We start from the raw sequence: 27,581 nt of genomic DNA, 5'->3' as shown, positions 1-27,581 counted from the left end.
TTGAGCCACCGCACCCAGCCTAAAGTGTCTTATATTTTTTAAAGGCTCTGTTCATATTTTCTTTCTTCTATTTTCTCATTCTATTTTATTTTCTTATTCTTTTTTCTAGTGGGAAGATGGAATTGAGGTTGCATAATTTCCATTGATCTATTTGAAAGTTTTCTAATTACTCTGCCAGATCAAATTTATTTAGCCCTTCTAATGAATTTTTTATTTTGGTTACTGTGGTCTTCAACTTACATTTGGTTCATTTTGTCATTTATCCTTATTGATTTTATTTGATGAGACGTTATCTTTACATTTTCCTTTACTTCTGTGAATATATAATGGCTAAATTGAAGTTTTTGTCTATTAATTATGACACCTGTTGCCTGTCATAGGCCAACGTGTTGCCTGTTTTTCTTTTGTTTTTGTTTTGTTTTGTTTTGTTTTAGACAGAGTCTTGCTCTGTTGCCCAGGCTGGTGTAGTGGCATGATCTTGGCTCACTGCAACCTCTCCCTCCTGAATTCAAGCAATTCTTGTGTCTTAGCCTAGTTATAGGCATGTTCTACCACACCTGCCTAATTTTTGTATTTTTAGTAGAAATAGGGTTTCGTCATGTAGTCCAGGCTGGTCTCAAAACTCCTGAGCTCAAGTGATCTGCCAACCTTGGCCTCCAAAAGTGCTGTGATTACAGGTGTAAGCCATGGCACCTGGCCTGCTTGCTGTTCTCCTGTGTATAAGTCCAAGTTTCCCATTTGTTTGCACGCCTTCATTTTTGATTATTTTCCTAATAAGTAGACATATTAGGAAACATACTGTAGTGATTTGCCTGTCCCCTCTCCAGAGCTTGTTCTTGTTGTTTGCTTGGTTATGTATTTTGTGTTTTGGCTATTTTAGTAAAATCTGTTTCCCTTTCCCCCTTGCAGTGTGAACTATTTTGTGTTGTTCCTCAGCCTTAAACATATGCACAGTTACCCTGGTGTGACAATGGTTTTAAAAAGGAGTCTCTTTGACTATCTTTCCCTATCTCTCTGTTAAGATGACTGCCTCTTTGGTATTATTTCCAGCCCACTAGGCTCCACTGCCTTCTATCTGGTCACTCTATTGTTTTCAACATTTCCTTGGAGCATAAATTATTAAGCAGTTTAATATAATTTAAGGCAGGGCTAGTTTTTGAGGCCAGTTTTTGAGGTTTCTTTTGACCTTTTGGAGGGCTCCTTAGCTGTCTCTGCCCATGGAATTATCTGATTAAATCCCTGGCCTATGGTTTATGTTGTTGTGTTTACTTTTTAGGGGAGCTATTTGTTTGACACTGTTTCAGATAAATTCCATTCCTTTGGAGAGCGCTTCAGAGCTCTATTCTTATGGACCACCACTCCCTCTAGACAAAATCTCTGAACCACCATTCAGGGTAATGGGCTGGATGGTAGCCATCTTGTTTTTTGTGTTATGAAACCTCTGCCTTACAAGCAAGTGGAGGCAAGGGCAATCTGGGTCCAAATCTGAGTTCACTGTGCCTGGGTAGACTTTCCAAACTGTGGGTGGGGCTGAGGGAAGCCAAGGAGCCCCAAACCTCTTAGTTGCGTACACCAGGAATTTAGCCACTTTAACCAAGAGGGGGTGATAAGAAACCCAGGAGGTGTGCCCCTCCTGTTGATACATGACAAACCTCGATTTACAGCTGCAGCCCCATCCTCTTGGCAGCATCCACCCACAGTGAAGCTTCTATCAAATTGAGCTGTAAAGAGTAAAAGGGAGTCGGTTGTGTCTTAATCGCCACAAATTCTCTTACCAAGTTCTTGGTTCTTACCAAATGTTAGTAGAATTTCTTGATATTTCATTTCCTATATATACTCTTTGGACACTTTCAGACCTCAAATGGCAAGGTTTTTATACATTTTTTTTTTTTTACAGTTTTACTAGAAAATGAGCTTGCAGAGCCCCACATCTGCCATCCAGAAGTGGAACTACATATAGTCATTTAACAATAGTTTAGCATTTTCCGTCCTCTCATTCTGGAGAATCATAGATGTGGCAGAAATACATATTCTTGAAGAAAAAAATATGTCTCCGTCACAGGTACTGTGATTTCAATAGGGTGTGAGATAAGTACATGACAACATGCATGGGATAGATACTCTGTTCTCTACAGCTCTGTGCTTTTGAGTTAGAGAACATAAAAGATATATTGATGGTTATTACTTTTAACATGTCACAATCTAGTTGCAGCATTTAAGATTAAATTTGGTTGTGAGTAAAATAGTAAAATTGACCCAAATTAAAGTGAATAAAAGATAATAAAAGTTCATTTCTTTGTCATATATTATGGATGTAAGCCTGATATTGTAGCCTTGCTCCAAACCAATCATGAATTTTACCATTCTGGCATCAAAATGGAATGAACACTCAGACTTATACAGAACTTGGAAGAACAGTAAATAATTCTGGATACCCTTCACCCAGATTTCTCAAATATTAATATATTAAGCCAGTGTGTTTTAAGGGGTTTCCAGAATTGCCAAAATATTCACTTACATCCTACTTGCCATAAGTTGTGTCACATGACAACACCTTGGAGAAATAACTGCAGTCCTTATTCTAGATACTCATAGCCAACTGTTAATAAAAATTACTGGTTCTATAATCATGAAAGCAGGGTAGAGTGGATATGGGGGCCTAATAAACAACAGTTCCCACTGAGGAATCCATGGAGATGGTTTCACTTTGATCAATTACAAGTGAAGACAGTGAATCCCTAGAGACCACAACTTGTGCAGCAGACACATGGAAATGGAATGGGATTCTGGAAATTAAGACACATAGGTCCATTATTCTTCATACCCCAAGCTGGATGATCACAATACCCTATAAAAGGATGACAGATACCTTGTGTCTACTTTTTCTTCTTTTCCGGGGAGTCTATGAACATTCAAGATAACATCCATCATTGACTATTCTAAAACAAGTTTCTTCACAATGCTGCTCAGAAACACCATGACAAATTTGAATTGGAGCATTACCTCCAAAAATGGGATGCAGATTAATGTATCATTTCAGCCAGGCATTAACAGGAGATAAACTTTTCAGCTATCACCATACATAAAACATTATAATTCAATAAAATGCCAAATGCAAAAAGAGCGGATCATAGAAATGTAAGTTGAGAAAAATCAGAGTGAACTTCTGACCTTATGATGACATTTTCAACTCTGAAACTATTAAAATAATTCTAACAAAAGCAGCATCTTTTTTTCCATACCTGTAACTGCCGTGTGTATGCACAGCAGCCAGATTTTTTGGTCTTTAGTGCTTTTTTCCTCTAAAAGGAACCAGGACTCCCTAAGAGGGTATTAAATCATGAGTTGATTCCATGACTCAGGACAAGAGGCATGGGGGACATGAACCAACAAACAGGATCAGTCTAAGACATCTTCTTACGGCCTGAAAACAATATTCCTTTAAAACATCAAAAGAAAAAAATAAGGAGTAAAAAAAAAAAAAAGTAAATGGATTCCTACTGGCCACATTATGTCAATTTGAGCATAAATAATCATAATTACTACAGGTGCTCCTCAACCTATGGTGGGGTTATATTCAAATAAACCCATCATAAATTGAAAACATCATACACCATATGTGTATTTATGACCTACAATATTTTCAATTTAACAATGGGTTTATCTAGATATAGCCCCATATTAAGGAGCATACTCTATGTCTTAGTCCATTTTGTGTTGCTATAAAGGAATAGCTGAGGTTGGGTAATAAAGAAAGAGGTTTATTTGGCTCACTGTTCTGTAGGATTTACAGGAATCACGGTGCAACATCTGCTTCTGGTAAGGGCCTCAGGCTGCTTCTACTCGTGGCAGGTGAAAAGGGGCAGTGTATGCAGACATCACATGGCAAGAGAGGAAACAAGAGGGTGAGGAAGGAGGTGCCAGGCTCTTTTGAACAACCACCTCTCACAGGAACTAACAGAGTGATAACTCACCCCCAATCCAGAGAGGACATTAATTTATTCATGAGGGATCTTCTCCCATGACCCAAACATCTCCCATTAGGCCCCACCTCCAACATTGGGATCAAACTTCAATATGAGATTTGGAGGGGACAAATATCTAAACTATAGCAGCATATCACTTTTGTACTATTATAAAGCTGAAAATTGTAAGTCAAACCATTTTAAGTTGGGGATTACAGATGTGAGCCACCGTGCCCAGCCATGATTTTTAACTTTGTACATAATTGGCTTGTAACTTTAACAAATATATTAAAGTGTTTTATTATGTTTGCAAAGGGACTCTGACTTCCAACATAGTACTGCCAAGATTGCATGATGATAGAGTTTCATTGAAAGGCTGCCAGGGATTTCTTTTATGACAATTCTTAATGATACTGCCAGGATGTGCAATGACCCATAAAGGAGTTGTGCTGGGTTAATACCTAGGGAATCTTTTGATTTCAAAGAAAAAAAGTTCAAGAGAATGAATAGGAAAAAGAAACTGGAAATAAAAAATAGGAACATAAGATTTGAAAGCCAAGTTTTATATAATCTTGTTTTTTTTTTTTTGAGACGGAGTCTTGCTCTGTCACCCGGGCTGGAGTGCAGTGGCCCGATGCCAGCTCACTGCAGGCTCCGCCTCCCGGGTTCACGCCATTCTCCTGCCTCAGCCTCCGGAGTAGCTGGGACTACAGGCGCCCGCCACCTCGCCCGGCTAGTTTTTTTTTTTTTTTTTTTTTTTTTTTTCTTGAGACGGAGTCTCGCTCTGTCACCCAGGCTGGAGTGCAGTGGCCAGACCTCAGCTCACTGCAAGCTCCGCCTCCCGGGTTTAGGCCATTCTCCTGCCTCAGCCTCCCGAGTAGCTGGGACTATAGGCGCCTGCCACCTCGCCCGGCTAGTTTTTTGTATTTTTTTTAGTAGAGACGGGGTTTCACTGTGTTAGCCAGGATGGTCTCGATCTCCTGACCTCGTGATCCGCCCGTCTCGGCCTCCCAAAGTGCTGGGATTACAGGCTTGAGCCACCGCGCCCGGCCTCGCCCGGCTAGTTTTTTGTATTTTTTTAGTAGAGACGGGGTTTCACCATGTTAGCCAGGTCTCAATCTCCTGACCTCGTGATCCGCCCGTCTCGGCCTCCCAAAGTGCTGGGATTACAGGCTTGAGCCACCGCGCCCAGCCTTATAATCTTGTTTTATAAGTTGTATATCATTGCAACATCAATACTTGAAAAACACTTGGAAAATTACAACTTATGATTATAGATACAATTAAGTGGTTAAAGATAGAAGTTGTCTATCAAAAGAATAATCATCTGACCAGGGTATATTCATAGAAAGAAGAAAGCTATCAATATAAATTATCACTTTATAGATTTTTTAACACAATGGAATAAAATCACAAAGGATTATTCTTAATCTTAAAAAAATTAATGTAATTCATGATGCCACAATGGTATCATGTTTTGTTTTGGGTTTTTTTTGAGACGAAGTCTCACTCTGTCACCCAGGCTGGAGTGCAGTGGCACAATCTCAGCTCACTGCAACCTTCACCTTCCAAGTTTGGGTGATTCTCCTGCCTCAGCCTCCCAAGTAGCTGGGATTACATGCATGTGCCACTACGTCCAGCTAATTTTTTTATTTTTAGGAGACAAGGAGTTTTGCCATATCAGCCAGGTTGGTCTCGAACTCCTGACCTCAGCTGATCTGCGCACCTTGGCCTCCCAAAGTGCTGGGATTACAGGTGTGAGCCACTGCTCCCAGCCCAATGGTATCACGTTTTACAGCTTGATTTAAAGGGTTTTTTTTTTTTTTTTCAAAGTTTATCAATAGCTCATGTACCAGCCATGGGATAGGTGCTGGTGATAAATGCTGAACAACAAAAAAAAAGGTTCCAGACAATCTTGGCTCCCTGCATAATCTGAAGGGTGCCAGTTTTGTACTGAGTATGGTGTCAGCCATATCACACAAGTTGAATTATGTTGGCACTTTAGTGGCATTCATTTCTCAATAGTCTATTTCAAATTTCATTTTGTATTCAATCCAGGGCTTAAATACACATGACTATAAATTTTCAGAGATGACAATATCTCTCCATAGATTACTTACCCACTACAAACTAAATCTTTACAATGGACTTATATGGCAGTTACCAGCTTACCCAAATGATCATCCTTAGTTTCACTAATGCAAGGACCTGTACGTACATGTTTTCTGACAATACAATATGACATACAAATAACCTACAAAGTATTCTTCCCCAAAATGTTTAATCTAGACCTAAGAAAGCCTCTGGACTTACATTCCCTTGTACAGAAAATACAACCAAGAACAAGGCTAAATGACACTATAAAGAAAGAAATCAAAACACGTAGCCGACAACATTTCTGACCTACTCAAAATTCAATGTATTTTGTTTTAAATGAGGAGAAATGTTCTAGACCAGTGTCTCTCTAACTCTGGTTGGTATCACAGTCACAAAACCTGGAGAAATAATAAAAAACAGAGGCCCAGGCTTATAAGCTAGGGCTACACTTCTCTAGGTTTACTAAGTTCCACAGGTGATTCTGATACCCACCATAATTTGAGAGCATAGCTTCATGGGGTTTCCATGCTACAGTACACTAAAGAGAGATAACCAAATGCAATGCAGAATCTGCAATGGATTCTCCTTAGAAAATGAATAGCTGTAAAAGATGGTTTGCCGGTCAATGAAGAAATCTGAAGATGGAATGATATTATAGAATTATGAATATTTTCCTTAAGGGTAATTATGGTACTATGGTTATATGATATTGTCTTTACGTTTGGGTAACACACATGCTGATGTAACAAGGGGTAAAGTGTCATGATGTCTAAAACTTATTCTCAATGGTCTAAAACTTATTCTCAATGGTACAACAAATATACAAAAAATAAATGTGGCAAATTGTTAACAATTTTGAATCTAGGTGGGGGGATATAGGTGTATATTTTACTATGCTTTCCAAACCCGCAACAATTATCAACTAGGTTCACCATATTTTATGGGCAGGATTTGTGGTATCCCCAATTACACTAGTAACATCAAAAAACACCGGTCACAGATCACCATAACACATATAACAATAAAAAAGTTTGAAATATTATGAAAACTACCAAAGTGTGACACAAAGACATGAAATTTGCACATGCTGTTTGGAAAATGGTGCTGATAGACTTATTCACTGAAAGGTTGCTGCAGACCTTCAATGTATATAAAATCCAGTAACTGCAATGCACAATTAAGCAAGTATGCCTGTATCCAGTAAAATATTTCACGGGCAATAAACTGTGAACATGGCAGCTACTCTACATTCCTCACATCAATAACTTTCTCACCAAAATTACCTTCTTTGAACTCTTAAATAATTTACCGTGGCTATAAAAACATCCCACATCCCTTACACTCAAAGGAGTTCTCAGCAGTATGAATACTCTGATGTTGAGCAAATCCCAGGCCACAATGAAAGTTCATCACACATTCTTTTATGTTCACAGGATTTCTCATCAATATGAATTCTCTGGTGTTGAGCAAATTTTTCATACACAGTGAAGGCTTATCTACACTCCTTATATTCATAAAACTTCTAACTATTATGAATTTTCTGATGTTAAGTAAGCAGATCATTCACAGTAAGGGTTTGCTCACATTCTTTACATTCATAGGGTTTCATGCCAGTATGAATTCTGTGATGTGCAGAAAGGACTGAACTAAGTCTAAAGGTCTTCCCACATCCTTTACATTCACAGGGTCGCTCACCAGTATGAATTTTAACATGTTGAACAAGGCTTGAGCTACAAGTAAAGGTCTTTCCACATTCTTTACATTCATACGGTTCATACTAGTATGAATTATTTGATGTGCAGTAAAGACTAAGCTAAATCCAAAAGTTTTCCACATTCTTTACACTCACAGGGTTTCTCAGCAGTATGGATTCTCAGATGTACAGTAAGTTCATAATTACTGCTAAAGGCCTTTTCACATTCATTACATTCATAGAGTTTCTCATCAGTATGAACTTTAACATGTTTCATAGGTTTGAACTATGACTAAAGGCTTTCCCACATTCTTCACATTTATATGTTTTCTCACCAGTATGAATTCTCTGATGTACTCTAAGGTTTCTACCACTGGTAATGCATTTCCCACATCCTTGACATTCATAAGGGTCCTCACGAATATGAAATCTATGATGTCCACGAAATTGGTAATTATATTGAAAGGCCTTCCCACATTCCTTACATTCAAAGGTTTTCACCCAAGTATGAATTTTCTGATGTTCAGTAAGTTGCTACTGATGTCTGAAGGCTGTCCCACATTTCTTACATTCAAAGGGTTTCTCACCTGTACAAGTTTTTGATGCAGAGAAAGTTGTAGGTGAAGTCTAAAAGCCTTCCCACACTCCTTACATTCATAGGGTTTCTCACCATTATAAACACTCCAAGGTTGAACAAAGTTTGAGCCATGATTAAAGGCCTTCCCACACTTCTTACATGTAAATGGCTTCTCACCAGTATGAATGATCTGATGTCCAGCAAGCTGTGTCAGAAGACTAAAGGCCTTTCCACATTCTTTACATTCAAAGGGTTTCTCACCAGTATGAATTTGGTAATGTTCAATAAGCTGGTAATGGTATCTAAAGGTCTTCCTACACTCCTTACATACATAGGGTTTCTCACTGGAATGAATTTTCTGATGCTGGATAAGGTTTGAACCACGATTAAAGACTTTCCCACACTCCTTACATTCATATGGTTTTACACCAGCATGAATACTCTGATGTTGAACAAGGTTCGAGACACGATTAAAGGACTTCCCACATTCTTTACATTCAAATGGCTTCTCACCTGTGTGAATGTTCTTATGGCGATTAAGCTGGGTGTGAAGACTGAAAGCCTTGCCACATTCCTTACATTCAAAGGGCTTCTCACCAGTATGAAATTTCTGATGTCGAATAAGGTGCATATGAAGTCGAAAGGCTTTCCCACATTCCTTACATTCAAAGGGTTTCTTTCTAGTATGAATACTTCGATGTTGATTAAGATTTGAACCACGACGGAAGAATTTCCCACATTCCTTACATTCAAAGGGTTTCTCACCTGTATGAGTTTTCTCATGCTGAGAAAGTTGTAGGTGAAGCCTAAAAGTCTTCCCACACTCCTTACATTCATAGGGCTTCTCACCAGTATGAATACTCTGATGTTGAACAAGGTTCGAGCCACGATTGAAGGCCTTCCCACAGTCTTTACATTCAAATGGTTTCTCACCACTATGAATGTTCTTATGTCGAGCAAGCTGTGTCAGAAGACTAAAGGCCTTCCCACATTCTTTACAGTCAAAGGGCTTCCCACCAGTATGAATTTGGCAATGTTGAATAAGTTGGTAATGATATCTAAAGGCCATCTCACATTCCCTACATACAAAGGGTTTCTCATCAGAATGAATTTTTTGATGCTGCATAAGATTTGCACCACGATTAAAGCCTTTCCCACACTCCTTACATTGATATGGTTTTACACCAGCATGAATACTCTGATGTTGAATAAGGTTTGAATTACGATTAAAGGACTTCCCACATTCTTTACATTCAAATGGTTTTTCACCTGTGTGAATGTTCTTATGGCGATTAAGCTGATTGAGAAGACTAAAAGCTTTCCCGCATTCCCTACATTCAAAGGGCTTCTCACCAATATGAATCTTCTGATGTCGAACAAGCTTTGTCAGAAGAGTAAAGGCCTTTCTGCATTCTTTACATTCAAAGGGTTTCTCACCAGTATGAATTCGGCAATGTTCAACGAGTTGGTAATGATATCGAAAGGTCATCTTGCATTCCCTGCATACAAAGGGTTTCTCATTGGAATGAATTTTTTGATGCTGAATAAGATTTGAACCACGATTAAAGGCTTTCCCACACTCCTTACATTGATGTGGTTTTACACCAGCATGAATACTTTGATGCTGAGTAAGGTTTGAGCTACGATTAAAGGACTTCCCACATTCCTTACATTCAAACAGTTTCTCACCTGTGTGAATGTTCTTATGGCGATTAAGCTGGGTGGGAAGGCTAAAGGCTTTTCCACATTCGTTACATTCAAAAGGTTTCTCACCAGTATGAAATTTCTGATGTCGAGTAAGTTGTATGTGAACTTGAAAGGCCTTCCCACATTCTTTGCATTTATAGGTTTTCTCTCCAGTATGAATACTCTGATGCTGAATAAGATTTGAACCACGACTAAAGTGTTTCCCACATTCCTTACATTCATAGGGTTTATGTGTATTATAAATAAGAGAAGCATAAGTAGGAATTTCTTCATAGCTGATGATCTTCTGATTGATATATCCTTCTTGATGTCCCTGTAGTCCCTCAAATCTACTTCTATATTCTGAGTTATTTCTAAAATAAAAGGCCTCAAGGCCAAGTGTTTTACTTATTTGCTTTATAACATGTTTGGGTAAATTTATTTCAAAAATATCATTTTCTGGAGATATTTTTTCAGGTCCATGTTTTGACTCCAAATCTGAAAGAAATGAAGAAGCCAAACATATTTTATTTTCTTATAACACACATGCATACAAAATCCATTAAACAAATGGCCAAAGTATAAAATATAATACTTTCAGGGAAGGGATCTGAAAAAGAAAAGGGGTGCCAATAATGAAGAAAGTTTATGTAAGATGGTGGTGTACATAAAGGAACAGGTTAACTTTGTCAAATTTAAGTGTGAATCAAAACCATTTGGTGAGCTTAATAAAGATATTGATATTCAAGCAACTCAGATGTACAGAATCAGAATTTTTAGTGAAAAAAGCTGTTTTTTGTTTGTTTGTTTTTTGGGATGGAGTTTCACTCTTGTCTCCCAGGCTGCAGTGCAATGGCACAATCTTGGCTCACTGCAACCTCCACCTCCTGGGTTCAAGTGATTCTCTTGCCTCAGCCTCCAGAGTAGCTGGGATTACAAGTGTGCCACCACGCCAGGCTAATTTTTGTATTTTTAGTAGAGATGGGGTTTCACAATGTTGGCCAGGCTGGTCTGGAACGCCTAACATCAGGTGGGTGGCCTCCCAAAGTGCTGGGATTATAGGTGTGAGCCATTGAGCCCGGCCTGTATTATTATTATTATTTTTTTAAGAGACAGGGTCTCTCTCTGTTGCACAGGCTATAGTGCAATGGCATGATCATAGCTCACTGCAGCCTCAAACTCCCAGGCTCAAGCAATCCTCCTGCCTAAGCCTCCCAAGTGGCTACAGCTACAGGCACATGCCACCATGTCTGGACAATTTTTTTTTCTTTCTTTCTTTAGTCTTCCTGCAGTCCATAGTCTGGCTAATTTTTATTTTATTTTTATTTTTTATTTTTACTTTGTAGAGATGGTGTCCCATGTTACCCAAGCTGGTCTTGAACTCCTGGCATCAAGCAATCCTCTTGCCTTGATCTCCCAACATGCTGGGATCACCAGTGGGAGCCATCACACCCAGCCAAAGATGCATTTTTAATATCTCTACCAGATGATTGATTCAGATCAAAGTTTACCAATCATACTTAAAACTGGTTTTGAATGGTTTATCTTTAGTCTTAATGCAAAATCCAAAAACCTTAACACAGAGAACAAAACTTCCTATCAGGGCACTGTCCTCCTTTATGGCTGATCTCTAACCACTCCCTCCTTCTAGCAACCAGAACATGATATAACCTTTCTCTTATCTTCTTTCTTGCTTAGACTGCTTCATCTTCCAAGAATCCTCTGGCCTGGCTCTTTGTAACAAACATCCAACTCATCTTTTAAGCCTTAGGATAAACGTTTTCCTCAGAACATCTGAATAAATGAATAAAGCCTCCGTGACATATGGAATATCAAAAAACAACAAAATATTTGAATTTTTGAGGTCCTAGAGACAAAGAGAAAACATAAAGGATAGAAAATCTATTTAATGAAATAATAGCAGGAAACTTTTCAACTCTAGTAAGAGATGTAGACATCCTGATACAGGACGCTCAGAGATACCCAAATAGATACAATACAAAAAGATCTTCTCCATGGCCCATTATGGTCAAAATATAAAAGTCAAAGACAAAGGAGAATACTAAAAACAGCAAGAGAAAAGCATCTAGTCACTTACAAGGAAACTCATCAGGCTAACAGCAGATTTCTCAACAGAGAGAAACGAGAGAGAATGAGATTATATATTCAGTGTTGAAAGAAAAAAATTGCCAGTCAATGACACTATCCTCAGCAAAGTATTCTACAAAAATGAAAAAGAAATAGTCTTTCCCAGACAACAAAAGGTGATGGAATTCATCACCACTGGACCAGCCCTACAAGATATGCTCAAGAGTCCTACACCTAGAAGTGAAAGGACAATATCTACCATTGTGAAAACACACAATGTTACCCCTATAGAAAACAACCAAACCACAATAATAAAAAAAAATAAAAGAGAAAGGAACAAAGGATATATAAAACAACTAGAAATCAATTAATAAAATGATAAGAATCAGCCCTCACATATCAGTAATCACATTGAATGTCAATGTATTAAACTTCATTTAAAAGATACAGACTGGCTGAATGGATGAAAAAACATGATCCAACTATAAGCTGCCTACAAGAAACTCATCTCACTGGTAAAGACACATATGGATTGAAAGTAAAAGAACAGGAAAAGATATTCCATGCAAATGGAAACCAAAAATGAGTAGAAATAGCTACATTTATATCAGAAAAAAAAAGATTTTAAGTCAAAAACAGCAAAAGAGACAAGATCATCATATAACGATAAAGGGATCAATTCAGCAAGAGGATGTAACAATTCTAAACATATAATCCCAACACCAGAATACCCAGATATAGAAGGCAAATACTATTAGATCAAAAGGGAGAGAGATACTCCAGTACAATAATCACTGGGGATGTCAACACCCCACTCTCAGAATTAGATCATCTAGACAGAAAATTAACAAAGAAACACTGGGTTTAAACTGTACATTAGGCCAAATGGGCCTAACAGACATTTATTGAACATTTCATCAAACAGCTACAGAATACACATTCTTCTCATGAGCACAGAAAACATACTCTAGTGAGACCATATGTTAGAATACAAAACAAGTCTTAACAAATTTTTAAAAACCAAAATTATATCAAGTCTTTTCTCAGATGTGGAATAAAACTAGAAATCAGTTACAAAAGGAATTTTGGAAACTGTACATTATACAGAAATTAATTAAACAACATGCTCCTATATAACCACTGAGTCAAGGGAGAAATTAAGGAGAAAATAAAAAAATTCTTAAAACAAATGAAAATCAAAATACAACGTACCAAAACCTATATCTATGGGATACAGTAAAAGCACTGCTAAGAGGAAAGTTTATGGCAATAAATGCCTACATCAAAAAGTATAAAGATTTCAAATAAACAACCTAAAGATGCACTTCAAGGAACTACAAGAGCAAGAACAAACCAAACCTAAAATTGGTAGAAGTATCAGAGCAGAACTAAATAAAATACAGGCTAAATAATAGAAAAAAGAAATTAAATGAAAAGTAGTTTTTTAAAAACATAAATAAAATTAATAAACTGCTATCTAGACTAACCAAGAAGAAAAGACAGAAGAAATAAAATCAGAAGGAAAAAAGGAGATACTACACACCAGAGAAATAAAAAAGATCACCAGGGACTACTAGGAACAACTACACACTAACAAACTGGAAAATCCAGAGGAAGTGCATAAGTCCTGGACACACAGGACCTACCAAGATTAAATCAGGAAGAAACGGAAAACTTGAAAAGACCAATAATGAGTAATGAGATTGAATCAATAATAAAATGTCCTCCGACAAAGAGAAGTCCAGGACCAGTGACTTCATGCTGAACTCCATCTACTGAACTCTCAAAGAACTAACACCAATTCTCCTCAAACTATTCCAAAAAAATTGAAGAGGAGGGAATTCTTAACTCATTCTATGAGGCCAGCATTACCATGAAAGCGAAACCACACAAGGAAGAAACAAAAAAGGAAAATCACTCTAATATAAAGATACATGGTTCCTGCTAATGAAGTAACAATAAAAAAAAAGACACATGGGGGCATATATTCATCACAGCACTAATCACAATAGCAAAGACACGGAGTCAAATGTCCATCAATGGTTAACCGGATAAAGCAAATGTGATATACATACACCAAGAAATACTACGCAGCCATAAAAAAGAACAAGATCATATCCGCTGCAGCAACATGGATGGAGCTAGAGGCCATTATCTTAAGCAAATTAATGAAGAAACAGAAAACCAAATAATGCATGCTCTTACTTCCAAGTGAGAGCTAAACACTGAGTGAGTACACATGAACACAAAGAATGTAACAATGGACACCAGGGCCTACTTGATGGTGGAGGGTGGGAGGAGGACGAAGATCCCAAAACTACTATGCTTACCTTATTACCTGGGTGATGAAATAATATGTACACCAAATACCCACAACATACAATTTATCTATATAACAAATCCATATATGTAGCCCTTGAACCTAAAATAAAGTTAGAAAATAATAATAAATAAATGGTACTGGGAAAACTGGATATCTATATGCAAAAGAATGAAATAGACCCAATCTCTCACCACATACAAAAACCAGTTGAAAATGGATTAAAGACTTACATGTAACACTCAACTATAAAACTCAACTATAAACTATAAACTCTACTTAAGTATAAGACTCAACTATAAAACTACTAAAAGAAAACATAGAGGAAATGCTTCAGGACATTGGTCTAGGCAAAAATTTTATGGTTAAGCCTGCAAAAGCATAGGCAACAAAACCAAAAATAGACAAATGGGACTATACTAAACTAAAAAGCTTCTGCACAGCAAAGGAAACTATATACAGAGTGAATAGACAAATAAGAGAAATTATCTCCAAGCTATTTCTCTGACAAAGGACTAATATCTAGAATATACAAGAAAATGAAATAACAGCCAAAAAAAAACTCCAATTAAAAAAGTGTGCAAATTATATGAATAGACATTACTCAAAAGAAGACATACAAACAGCCAAGAGAGTATGATAAAATGCTTAACATCACTACTCATCAGGGAGAAATGCAAATCAAAACCACAATGAAATATCATCTTACCCCAGTCAGAATGCCTACAATTTAAAAGACAAAAAATAACATACCTGAGAGGATGAGGGAAAAAGGGAACTCTTATATACTGTTAGTGGGATATAAATTAGTACAATCACTATGGAAAACAGCATGCAGATCTCTCAAAAAACTAAAAATAGAACTACCATATGATCCAACAATCCCACTACTGGGTATTGATCCATAGGAAGAGAAATCAGTATATCAAAATGATACCTGCACTTGTATGATTGTAGCATTATTCACAATACCAAAGGTATGGAATCAATCTAAGTGTCACCCAACAGACAAACAGATAAAGAAAATGTGATATATACACAATGGAATACTATTCAGACTTCTAAAAAACGAAATCATGTCATTTGCAGCAACATGGAGGGAATCGGAGGTCAGAAAGACAAATATCAGACCAGGTACAGTGGCTCACGCTTGTAATCCCAGCAATTTGGGAGGCTGAGGTGGGTGGATCACCTGAGGTCAGGAGTTTGAGACCAGCCTGGCCAACATGGTGAAACCCTGTCTCTATTAAAAATACAAAAATTAGCCAGGCATGGTGGCAGGTGCCTGTAATCCCAGCTACTCAGGAGGCTGAGGCAGGAGAATTGCTTGAGCCCGGGAGGCACAGGTTGCAGTGGGCCAAGATTGCACCACTGCATTCCAGCCTGGGCAACAAGAGTGAGGCTCCATCTCAAAAAAAAAAAAAAAAAAAAAAAAAGACAAATATCATATGTTCTCATTCATATCTGCAGGCTGAAAAAAGATCTCAGAGGTAGAGAACAGAATGATAGAAATCAGAGGTTGGGAAGGGTGTGTGGTGAGGGGTGGGGGATGAAGAGGAGTTGGTTAATGTTACAAACATACAGGTAAATGGAATGACTTCTAATGTTCATTAGCAGAGTAGAGTGACTCTAATTAACAATAATGTATTGTATATTTCAAAATAGCTAGAAGAAGACTTGAAATGTTCCTATCACAAAAAAATGATAAACACTCCTCTGGTGGATTTGATGGATACCTCAAATACCCTGACGCTTGCTCATTACACATTCTATACATATAACAAAACATAACGTGTATCCCATAAATATGTACAAATATTGGGTATCAACTAAAAATGAATAAAATAACTTTTGAAGAACTTCCCACATTCCTCACAATGATAGTCAAAAACCCTGTATGATAAGACTCCGGCCTAACTCTCAGACCTCTCTTCCTGCTGTTCCATCACTTACTCCACCTTCGTGTTACCTGCTCAGTCTGACTAGAATACTCTCACCTGGATATACAACTTGAACCCTTACTTCCCATCTCTATGCAAGCATGCCCACTTCAACACAGGCACCTTGAGCACCCAAGTTCTGCCATTTCACTCCATCACTCCTATTTCCTTGTCCTAATAGTACAATTCTCTGGTATTCCTTATATATTCATTTGCTTACTTGTTTGAGGCATGTCTCACAAACTGCTGGTAAAGTCCATGATGGCAGTGACTTTCTGTCTTGTTCATTACCTGTACTTTACAGTATTGACACAGCCAAGCACATGCCTTCTAGGAATGTACACTCAATACATATTTACCGAATATGAACACATTTCTTAGTGAAAACACATATAGAAATCTAAATGCAAAAGCAGAGTTGGAAAGTAGCTGGATCCAAAATATGTGTTAAAAGTTTACACTGGGGACCAGGAGAGTGTACACTGGGGGCCAGAAGCATTGGCTCATGCCTGTAATATCAGCCTACTTGGGAGGTTGAGGCAGGAAGACTACTTGAGGCCTAGAGTTCAAGATCAGCCAGGGCAACATAGCAAGATGCTGTCTCTTAAAAAATAATTTAAAAAACTGTTTAAAGTTTACGCTGGGAAAGAAAGAGGAAACTCACTCCATTAAAGGAGGAAGAAAACACCAGAAATTAGGTATGATGAAGTTCCTTGGGGATAGCTCCTATAGTGATCTTATTTCCTTGCCAGGTCTTGGGCATTTTTATCCAACGGGGGACCTTGGGTCATTGAAGAAAGTTTTCTAAACCATATCTCAGGGGTGTGACTCCTCTCTGAGCACATGGGCTGTCCAGGACAATGATGGCTTCCCCCTGCCTGCTTTGCTCTCACTTACCTGGATACCATCTGCTTGTTTCTTTCCTTACAACAATCCAGGGCTCTTTCTCTTGCTCTAGTAACGTAATCACATCTGGCTTAGAAATGGAACTTCCTGCTTAAAAGAAATAACACATGTAGAATTTTTTTTAATATAAAATTTTTTTTTAAACTCTGAGACCTAGTTAAACTTATAATAAATTACAAGCCTAAACAATATTGAGAACAGACTCCAGATAAGAGAGGATTGAGTAAGGGATCGACTATGTTTAAAAAAAAAAAAAAGGGCCGGGCACAGTGGCTCACACCTGTAATCCCAGCACTTTGGGAGGCCAGGGCGGGTGGATCACAAGGTCAGGAGATCGAGACCATCCTGGCTAACACCAAATGAAACCCCGTCTCTACTAAAAATACAAAAAATTAGCTGGGCGTGGTGGTGGGTGGCTGTGGTCCCAGCTACTCGGGAGGCTGAGGCAGAAGAATGGCATGAACCCGGGAGGCGGAGCTTGCAGGGAGCCAAGATCGCGCCACTGCACTCCAGCCTGGGCAACAAAGTGAGACTCCGTCTCAAAAAAAAAAAGGGACTTTCATTTAAACTAATAGAAACTTATCCTTCAAGAGGAGGTATAATTTAGTGGTTGACAGCAGGAACCTTCAAGCCAGATTACCTGGTTGAAATCCTGTCTCTGCCATCCACTAGTACTTTGACATTAAGCAAGTCACTTGAACTCTCTGTCCTTCAGTTTTCCCAACTCTAAAACAGGAATGATAATAATACCTGTTTTATAGGATTGATACTAATATTAAATAAGGTAATATATGCAAAATACTTCTAACATTCACTGATATGTAGTAGCACAAAGTTAACAATTATTATGTTTACTGTCATTATTTATTTTGCATCCTTAGACACTTACAGCTCATTTTAAGAATTTTCACCCCACAGAAAAGCATACACTTCATGGCCTGAAACTTTCAACTACAAAACAAGTAACAGAATGTTTGTTGACGGAAATGGAATACATTCACTTTAGTGCTAAATGAATTCTGTCAACCTAATATGTAAATCATTGAGGCTTTTGTTTTGTTTTGTTTTTTGAGACAGTGTCTTGCTCTGTTGCCCAGGCTAAAGTACAGTGGCATGACCATGGCTCTCTGCAGCCTTGACCTCCCAGGCTCAAGCAATCATAGAGGCTCTTTTGATAGAAAAACTCAACACACTCTTCTCCTTATAGGTGGGCCAGAAAAACAAAAACAAACAAAAAAATCTACAGTAATTCTGAGGTCAAACATAATATGAAACCCGGTTCTTGCACAATATCATTCAACGAATATGCAAGATTTCAAACTCAGCCCCATGGTCATGAAGCGAGAGAGGGGATTACAGAGACGACCAGCATAATGGAGGAGGCCACTGTGGAGTAGGCAAGGTGCAGGGGCTCCAGGGAAGTGCCTATTTTCAACCCAACAAATCTCAATCTATTCCTTTGGGAATAAGAAGGAGGAATCCAACTACCTCTTAAAACACAGCCCTAAAATTCACGGTGAAGAAAGCTGATATTCCAGAGAACAGATGCTAAATTAACTGGGGCAGATGACCTTACCCAGTGAAATCAGGTGGCTGTAGTTCTCCAACATCACATCCCTGTACAAGGTCCTCTGATCAGGCTGCAGGCACTCCCACTCCTCCTGAGAGAAGTCAATGGCCACATCCCTGAATGTCACTGATCCCTGAAGCCACAAACACATGTATTAAGGTGAAATTGAAGAAAATTGTTTCAAGACGAAAGGAGAGGAAGTGAAAGATTAAACTGCAATAAAGGAGCAATATGGAAAATTGCAGAGTGCCTACACATTCCTCAAGAATCCTGCCGCTGGCCTGGCATGGTGGCTCAGGCCTGCTATACCAGCACTTTGGGAGACCAAGATGGAAGGACCACTTGAGCCCAGGAGTTTGCAAACAGCCTGGGCAACATAACAAGATGCACTCCCTGCAAAAAAAAAAAAGAAAGAAAGAAAGAAAGAACTATCATGGTGGCATGGTGGCATGTGCCTGTAGTCCCAGCTACTTGGGAAGCTGACGTGGGAGTATCGCTTGAGCCTGGGAGTTCAATGCTGCAGTGAAGTGTGATGGCACTACTGCACTCCAGCCTGGGCTACAGAGTGAGACCCTGTCTCAAAAAAAAAAAAAAAAAAGGTAGTAGCATACAGTTGAGGAATGCTCTTAATCCTCAAGCTCATTGTGATATCAGATGATAGCAAAAGGATTTTTTCTTGTCAATGACAAATGATTTTTATAAGCTGCATAAAATTCAAAATAACTGACATATTAGATTTAGTCATCTTTTTCTATTTATACATTTAAGATGGTCAGAGTCTCTAAGCTTTTCCCCAATTCAGAGAATCTGTAATCACCTACCACTCATGCTCTGAATAATCTCCGTTACTGCCCACTATTCTCACTGATCACTTTCCTAAAATCCTCATAAAGCAGAACACCTTGTCACACTTGCAGACTGAGGCCACTCACTATGGAATTCTACCTTAGCTACTTGGAAAGCTCGTCTGTGGAGAAGTTTCAAGGTGTTCCTAAGTGTGGTCAAATGCAACAATCATCTGTAACTTATCAAACCCACAAGACCGTGTGTCCCTGTGGGGACTGACTCCTCCACTGTTCCAACATTCTTTCTGACCAAGGACTGAGCTCAGAGCACAGACTGAATAACCAGCTCAAAGAAAACATCAAAGCCAGTGGGAAAACAGAGGTATGAATAGGAAGAGCACTGACCTTTATTTTTTGGTCACCAACCTTCACTGTAATGGGACAAACTGGGGTGTAAGATCGTGGATCCTGGCCGGGCGCAGTGGCTCACACCAGTAATCCCAGCACTTTGGGAGGCCGAGGTAGGGGGATCACGAGGTCAGGAGATCGAGACCATCCTGGCCAACATGGTGAAACCCCGTCTCTAATTAAAAATACAAAAAATTAGCTGGGCGTGGTGGTGGGCGCCTGTAGTCCCAGCTACTCGGGAGGCTGAGGCAAGAGAATCACTTGAACCCAGGAGGCGGAAGTTGCAGTGAGCCGAGATCACGCCACTGCACTCCAGCCTGGGTGACAGAGCAAGACTCCATCTCAAAAAAAAAAAAAAAAAAAAAGGTGTTGATCCTTAGGCCTTAGGTAAGAAGCTTCAGGCGAAATAATAAGTCACCTAACCTGAAAGTCACCATATTTCAAGAAGAAGAGAGAACTACCAACTTACATGGACCATGTTTCTAGAATTACAAAATTGGTCAATCTTCCTTGGGCTTCTTCCCTGGAAAACAACAAGAAACAAAAGGCCATAAGTCAAGCTGTGTCCCAAAGCACTAGAGCAAATAACTATTTTATCCTCCATTCCTATTTCTCAGCTACTCCTGCTAACACGCACACTTCCACCCCTCCCATCACTCCCTTTTCCCCTACACACACTCTCTCACAAATAAACTGGCAGTGAACAGGTGGAGTGTGGATGAAACCAAGCTCTCGCCTACATCCCAGGGAACCTGCAGCAGAAGCATGATTGCCCAGCACAGGCATTTCGGCCTTGAAGTTGCTCAAAAGACACTCCAGCAGGAGGGCTTCCAGCCAGTCCTCCAGTCTGGGGATACCTATCTTGGCTTAGGACTGGGCCTCTGATCCTGCTGTAAGCAATCCTCCTCCCCTAGCCCCACCTTTCAGAGCTGAGAAGGGATCACATCTCCAATCCAGAACCTCTCTGTGAACTCAGGATTGGGTGCAGTGGGGCAAGGCATGAGAACTGGAAAGGATATAGACAGAATTTCATGGGTAGTGTTCAGCATTCTGAGCTCACCAAAAGCCAGCTGGTTAAGTACAGTTCAGAATAGGCATGTAATAGAATTCGAAGTAATCATTAAATGTTCCAGACATACAATTAACAGAAAAATCAGGTTACAAAGCAGGATAGATAATATGATTACATTTGTAAAATATATGTATAAATATTAAGCAAGAGACTAATAGACATCAATAGAAAAAAATTTAGGTGTATGCATGCTAACAGTACTTATCTCTGTATTGTAGCCCCAATTTTCTTCTTTTTGCTTAAGAGTACTTCATAATTATGACTATGCCCAGGCATAAGTTGGAATATATAATTATATTCTCTCACACACACACACACACATATATATATACACATACATATGTGTATGTATCTGTATATGTACATATTTAAATGTACATACACATTTTTTTTTCCTGTGAGGAAATTGTTCTCCAAATTAGATGAAAGACACCTTTTATTTAGACATCTTCCTTTCAACTTGGGGACAAAAAAAGGAAACTCTACTGAGCTCTTGTTTTTATGTAATAAGTTTGCATCCATTATTTCCCAATTCTTGACCAACACTAAGATGTCTATGTTTTTCTATGTATGTTAGTATAATTTCTAAAAAAAAAATTGTCTACAAGTCCCCAATCAATGTCTTGTATGCATTAATGATGGTCATATTTCTACATCCGAATTCAAAAGTAAAAATAAAACGGAGTTATCAGAGAGTGAGTACTTTTAATCATAAAAAACAAAAAACTGAGCCTGTCATGAGGATCAACAGAAAAGATTAATGTGACTATAACAAATAATATCAGCTAGTTCTGACATCCTTTAGCTGTATCTCACCAATATAATTAGACATTTTCATTATCAAGACTCTTCTCTGAATGAGCACAATGCAGATACGTGGCATCTGGAAACTACATGAGAAAATCTGTGGAATACACATCATCATGCTTGGGTTCCCTTCTTCACCAAATAACTCATTAAAATACCATTTTGGATATAATTCCTACAGAATGCCTTACAAAAACCCTATCTTAGTATATGGGATTCATATACATGTAACATTTTCGTGAGCATTATTGTTCATAGCATGAATACTGCTTAATAATATATCAAATATTTCTTTCCATAATTCTTTATAGACATCATTTTATTAGTTGCATAATACTCTATCACTTGAGTCTAGTATAATTTGCTTAGTGATTTCCATATTACAGGACACTTAGTTTATATGAGATCATTTACAGTGTCATTCCAGGTATCACAGTCTTTTGATTCTAGACTAAGGTTTTCCACCCTAGGCACTACTGACATATTGCGGTGTATAATCCTTTGTTGGGGCTGTGGGGAGAGTTATCCTGTGCACGGTACAATGTTCAGCAGCATCCCTGACCTCTGTCCACTAGATCTAAGCAGCACCTCCCCCACAGTGTGACAACCAAAAGTTCTTAAACATCATCCCTCCTGAGAATCAATGTTTTATCTAGATCAATGGATCCAAGCCTCATGGGTTACATACAGTTTTGACAGTCTTGATACGATATACTATTTCTCCCTCTAAAACCCACATTGATACATTTCCATAGTACTTCAATATATTATTTCAAGAGCTTTGTGGTCCCCAAGACCGTAATTGGAGTTACAGGAACTCAGGTTAAGAATTTCAGTCCTACATTCTTTACAGAAATAGAAGAAAAAAAAAAAAAATCCTAAAATTTGTATAGGACCACAAAAGACCCCAAATAGTCAAAGCAGTCTGGAGCCAAAAGAACAAAGTGGAGGCATCAAACTACCTGATTTTAATATATACTACAAAGCTACAGTAACCAAAACAGCCCGGTACTGACATAAAAACAGACACCGAGGCAAACGGAACAGAATAAACGCCCCAGAATAAATTCATGTGTTTACAACCAACTGATTTTTGAGACAGGTACCGAGAACATACAATAAGGAAAAGACAGTCTCTTCAATATATACTGTTGTAAAAACTAGGTAGTCATACACAGAAGAATGAAATTAGACCCTTTTCTCAAACCATTATACAAAAATCAACTCTAAATGGATTAAAGATTTAAATGTAAGATCCCAAACTATGAAACAAATAGAAAAAAACATACGGGGAAAGCTCCATGACATTGACCTGAGCAATAATTTTTTTTTTGGAAATGACTTCAAAAGCACAGGCAACAAAAGCAAACATAGACAAAGGAAATTACATCAGGCTAAAAAAGCTTCTGCACAGCAAAGTGAAGAGACTACCTACAGAATGAGAGAAAATATTTGCAATAATATATCTGATAAGGGGTTAATATCTAAAATGTGTGAGGAACTCAACAGCAAGAAAACAACCCAATTAAAAAATGGGCAAAGGACCTGATAAACACATCTCAAAAGACGACATATAAATGGCCACAGTATATGAAAAAATACTCAACATCACTAATCATCAGGGAAATGAAATTTAAACCTACAATAAGATATCACTTCATATGTATGGGGTGGCTATTGAAAAGATGTAAGTTAACAAATGGTGAGAATGTAGAGAAATGTGAACCATTGCACACTGTTGGTGAGAATGTAAAGTGACACAGACATTATGGAAAACAGTATGGAAGTTCTTCAAAAAATTAGAACTAGAACTACCATATGATCCAGCAATCCACTACGGGGTATACATCCAAAGGAAATGAAATCTGTATGTCAAAGAGACATCTGCACACCCATTTCTTTTTTTTTTTTTTTTTTGAGACGGAGTCTCGCTCTGTCTCCCAGGCTGGAGTGCAGTGGCCGGATCTCAGCTCACTACAAGCTCCGCCTCCTGGGTTTACGCCATTCTCCTGCCTCAGCCTCCCGAGCAGCTGGGACCACAGGCGCCTGCCACCTCGCCCGGCTAGTTTTTTGTATTTTTTAGTAGAGATGGGTTTTCACCGTGTTAGCCCGGATGGTCTCGATCTCCTGACCTCGTGATCCACCCGTCTCGGCCTCCCAAAGTGCTGGGATTACAGGCTTGAGCCACCGCGCCCGGCCTGCACACCCATTTTTATAGCAGCACTATTCACGATAGCCAAGATATGGAATCAATCTAAGTGTCTATCAATGAATGGATAAAGAAAATGTGGTGTATATATATATATATATATATATATATATATATATAATGGAAAACTAGCTATAAAAAAAGGGAAATGCTGTCATTCTCAACAACATGGATGAACCTGGTGAATATCATATTAAGTGAAGTAAGCCAGGCACAGAAAGACACATGATCTCACTCATCAGTGGAATCTAAAAAAATGTTTATATAGGCCAGGTGCGGTGGCTAACACCTGTAATCCCAGCACTTTCAAAAGAGGAGGCAAAGGCTGAGACAAGCGGATCACTAAGGTCTGGAGTTCAAGACCACCCTGGCCAACATGGAGAAACCCTGTCTCTACTAAAAATACAAAAATAAGCTGGGTGTGGTGGCACACACCTGTAGTCCCAGCTACTCGGAAGTCTGGGGCAGGAGAATCACTTGAACCCAGGAGGCAGAGGTTGCAGTGAACCGAGACTGCGCCACTGCACTCCAGCCTGGGCAACACAGTGAGACACTCTCTCAAAAAAAAGAAAAGAGTTGCTATCATAGAATTAGAGAAGAGAATGCTGTTTACAGGTTGGGGGTAATGTGGGTGAGGGAGGGAAGGCGGTGTTGGTTGGGGAAATGTTGGTCAAAGGATATAAAATTTCAGGAAGATAAGAGAAATAAGTTCAAGAAATCTATTACACAACAGCATATCTACAATTAATAACTTCTGTAGTCTTGAAAAATTCTAAGAGAGTGGCTATTAAGTGTTCTCACCACAAAAATGATAACTATGTGAGCTAATGCATTGCTAATTAGCTAAATTTAATCATTCCACAATGTACATATACTATAAAACATCATGTTGCACACGATAAATACATACAATTTTATCTGTCAATTTAAAAAGAATTTCTGTCCTAGATCATTTGAGCAACTCATTTTCTTACTATGCAAGCAGCAATCACAATGACTCACACATTCCCAATGCTCCTGTCCTATAGAAAGTCAAGGGAAATGACCTAAAATGGCCACACGAAGACAAAAGTTAAAACATTAAACTTTTATTATTATATGCCTAGCACTGCTCTAAGAGGCTTTATGGTATTCATTCATTCTAATGTTCATTACAAGTCTGAGAAGACCAGAAACGGACAGAACAAACATTCCAACCCAGATACTCTGGATCCACTCCCCTATTCTTTTTTTTTTTTTTTTTTTTTTTTTTTTTTTTTTTCTGAGACAGAGTCTTGCTCTGCCGCCCAGGCTGGAGTGCAGTGGCCGGTTCTCAGCTCACTGCAAGCTCCGCCTCCCGGGTTTACGCCATTCTCCTGCCTCAGCCTCCCGAGTAGCTGGGACTACAGGCGCCCGCCACCTCGCCCGGCTAGTTTTTTTGTATTTTTTAGTAGAGACGGGGTTTCACCGTATTAGCCAGGATGGTCTCGATCTCCTGACCTCGTGATCCGCCCGTCTCGGCCTCCCAAAGTGCTGGGATTACAGGCTTGAGCCACCGCGCCCGGCCCACTCCCCTATTCTTAACCACAATAGTGTACTGCCTCTCACAGTCCACACACGCAAATAACCCAAAACGCAAGTGGAACTGCCAAACCTCAGAGAGATCTGGCAATAATTACAATTATAATCTCATGGACTCTCCCAAACAAATCCTGACTCTTGATACCAATGTCTGTGCAATCACTTTCCGACTCCTGAAAGCCTCACAGAGGAAATCACCCAACCATCTCCATTCCTCCCTGCTTTGAAAAGGAGGCCTGTAAAGACAATCAGATACCCGGTGGTGCGATTCCACAAACTAATCTTCTTACCAAAGCAGAGTCTAAAATAAAGCTTTAATATAAACCTCTGGAGGACTGTTTTTATACCAGCTTAGAAGAGAGCGCACAGGAAGGTGTGAATGATTTGCCAAATGGTTCTGTGAATATTAAGTGTAAAAGTGGGGAGAGGGCGGGGCAGGGGGGCGACACGATGGGAGGGGGCAAGAATCAATTTGCATATTCTCCTGAAATTCACTAAAAATTTACAGGAACTTTTTTTTTTTTTTTTTTTTTTTTTTTTTTTTTTTTTTTTTTTTTTTTTTTTTTTTTGACGGAGTCTCGCTCTGTCGTCGCCCAGACTGGAGTGCAGTGGCGCGATCTCGGCTTACTGCAAGCTCTGCCTGCCGGGTTCACGCCATTCTTCTGCTTCAACCTCCCGAGCAGCTGAGACTACAGGCACCCACCACCACGCCAGGCTAATTTTTTTTGTTGTTGTATTTTTAGTAGAGACAGGGTTTCACCGTGTCAGCCAGGATGGTCTCGATCTCCTGACCTCGTGATCCGCCCGCCTCGGCCTCTCAAAGTGCTGGGATTACAGGCGTGAGACACGGCGCCCGGCAGGAACTTCTATATTCTGAAATCAAAAACGCATGTCTTAAACAAATACAAAGCACAAACTCACCCTTGACTTAAGTGTGCAGCAATAATGCTCTCATCCTCCTCCCGGTCCTTCTTTTGGATACTGGTACGACTGGGAAAGGATACGGCAAGCGTGAGACTCTAGGCTTTTCTTGGAGCGCAGACTAAGTTTGAAAGTACCCTCCATGGCCACAACTGCCCTCACTTCGTACGAAATGAGGAAATAAAAGGAGGAGGAATCGGTCCGAATTCGAAGCTGGTTCCTGGGGACAGATATCTGAAGGGATGCTGGGTTCTGAACATGTAGCTGCCCTCCTGGGGGACTCTCAAGAGACACTTCCAGCTCTCAAATTCCCACCCCGAGTCCAGATCTGCGCCTTCTTATGCAAAACTTCATTCTCGGCTCAATATCTGACCTCCCTACTGGGGCAATTCCTCTGCTGCAGCCTCCGCAGCTTTGAAGGGGAAAGACGGAGGAAGCAGCAGGAGCCTAGTACCACTGGCACAGTGACACTCACACAGCCCCAGCAAAACGCACTGCGTCCACAAGCCCTCCCGGTCCTGTGCACAGGGCCTCACGCACACACTCACACAGTCCCTTCCGTCACTCAAGATCACACAATCCCCGTCGTCTGATGCCCGCGCACACGCACGCCTAGGGATCTGGCAGATTCCGTCTGCGCTCCGGGTTCCTCTGAGCGCCTCGCTCTCGCCCACCCGCACTGCCGGGTCGGTCAGGTTCGAGTCCCAGTCCACGAAGACCTCCCGCAGCCACCAATTTCTTCTTAGGACGTGAAGACCTTACCCAGCTACGTCGTCAACCCCTGGAGGCCGGAAGTGGAACTGTTAATTCCGGTGCGGTGGCCTCTGGGAAATGCAGTCCTGAGCAGAAAGCGCTTCAGAAGCCTTGGGCTCTAGTCTGTTCAGTTTGATCCCAGCATACACTGGAGGCTCCTAAGGGAGCCGAGCCTAATGGATTTGTGGGAGTTCCAGACCGTGGGGTGCAGAGGTTGCGGCCCC

General features: G+C 39.6%; 1 protein-coding gene across 15 annotated transcripts; it reads right to left on the bottom strand.

Annotated features, from left to right (window-relative positions):
• Positions 1-27,524, bottom strand: LOC104676127 (zinc finger protein 780B). 15 transcript variants are annotated; one of them, XM_030941723.1, is made up of 7 exons: positions 27,153-27,360; positions 26,605-26,673; positions 20,505-20,558; positions 18,849-18,975; positions 17,264-17,362; positions 8,846-10,516; positions 1-1,721 (listed from the first exon to the last, which is right to left on the bottom strand). In XM_030941723.1, exons 3-7 carry the CDS (start codon positions 20,511-20,513, stop codon positions 1,492-1,494), a joined length of 2,136 nt encoding a protein of 711 aa, XP_030797583.1. In that variant the 5' UTR covers positions 20,514-20,558; positions 26,605-26,673; positions 27,153-27,360; the 3' UTR covers positions 1-1,491. The 15 variants fall into 15 exon arrangements, with proteins under 15 accessions (XP_030797583.1, XP_010379180.1, XP_030797579.1 ...); XM_010380878.2 differs by lacking the exons at positions 1-1,721; positions 27,153-27,360 and adding an exon at positions 27,367-27,524 and having other exon boundaries at positions 6,987-10,516; XM_030941719.1 differs by lacking the exons at positions 1-1,721; positions 26,605-26,673; positions 27,153-27,360 and adding exons at positions 26,444-26,556; positions 27,367-27,413 and having other exon boundaries at positions 6,987-10,516.
• Positions 27,525-27,581: the final 57 nt, after the last annotated feature.

Source organism: Rhinopithecus roxellana, chromosome 12 (genome assembly GCF_007565055.1).
Source record: "Rhinopithecus roxellana isolate Shanxi Qingling chromosome 12, ASM756505v1, whole genome shotgun sequence".
Classification (NCBI taxonomy): Eukaryota; Metazoa; Chordata; class Mammalia; order Primates; family Cercopithecidae; genus Rhinopithecus; species Rhinopithecus roxellana.
This window is presented reverse-complemented; position numbering and strand designations above follow the sequence as displayed.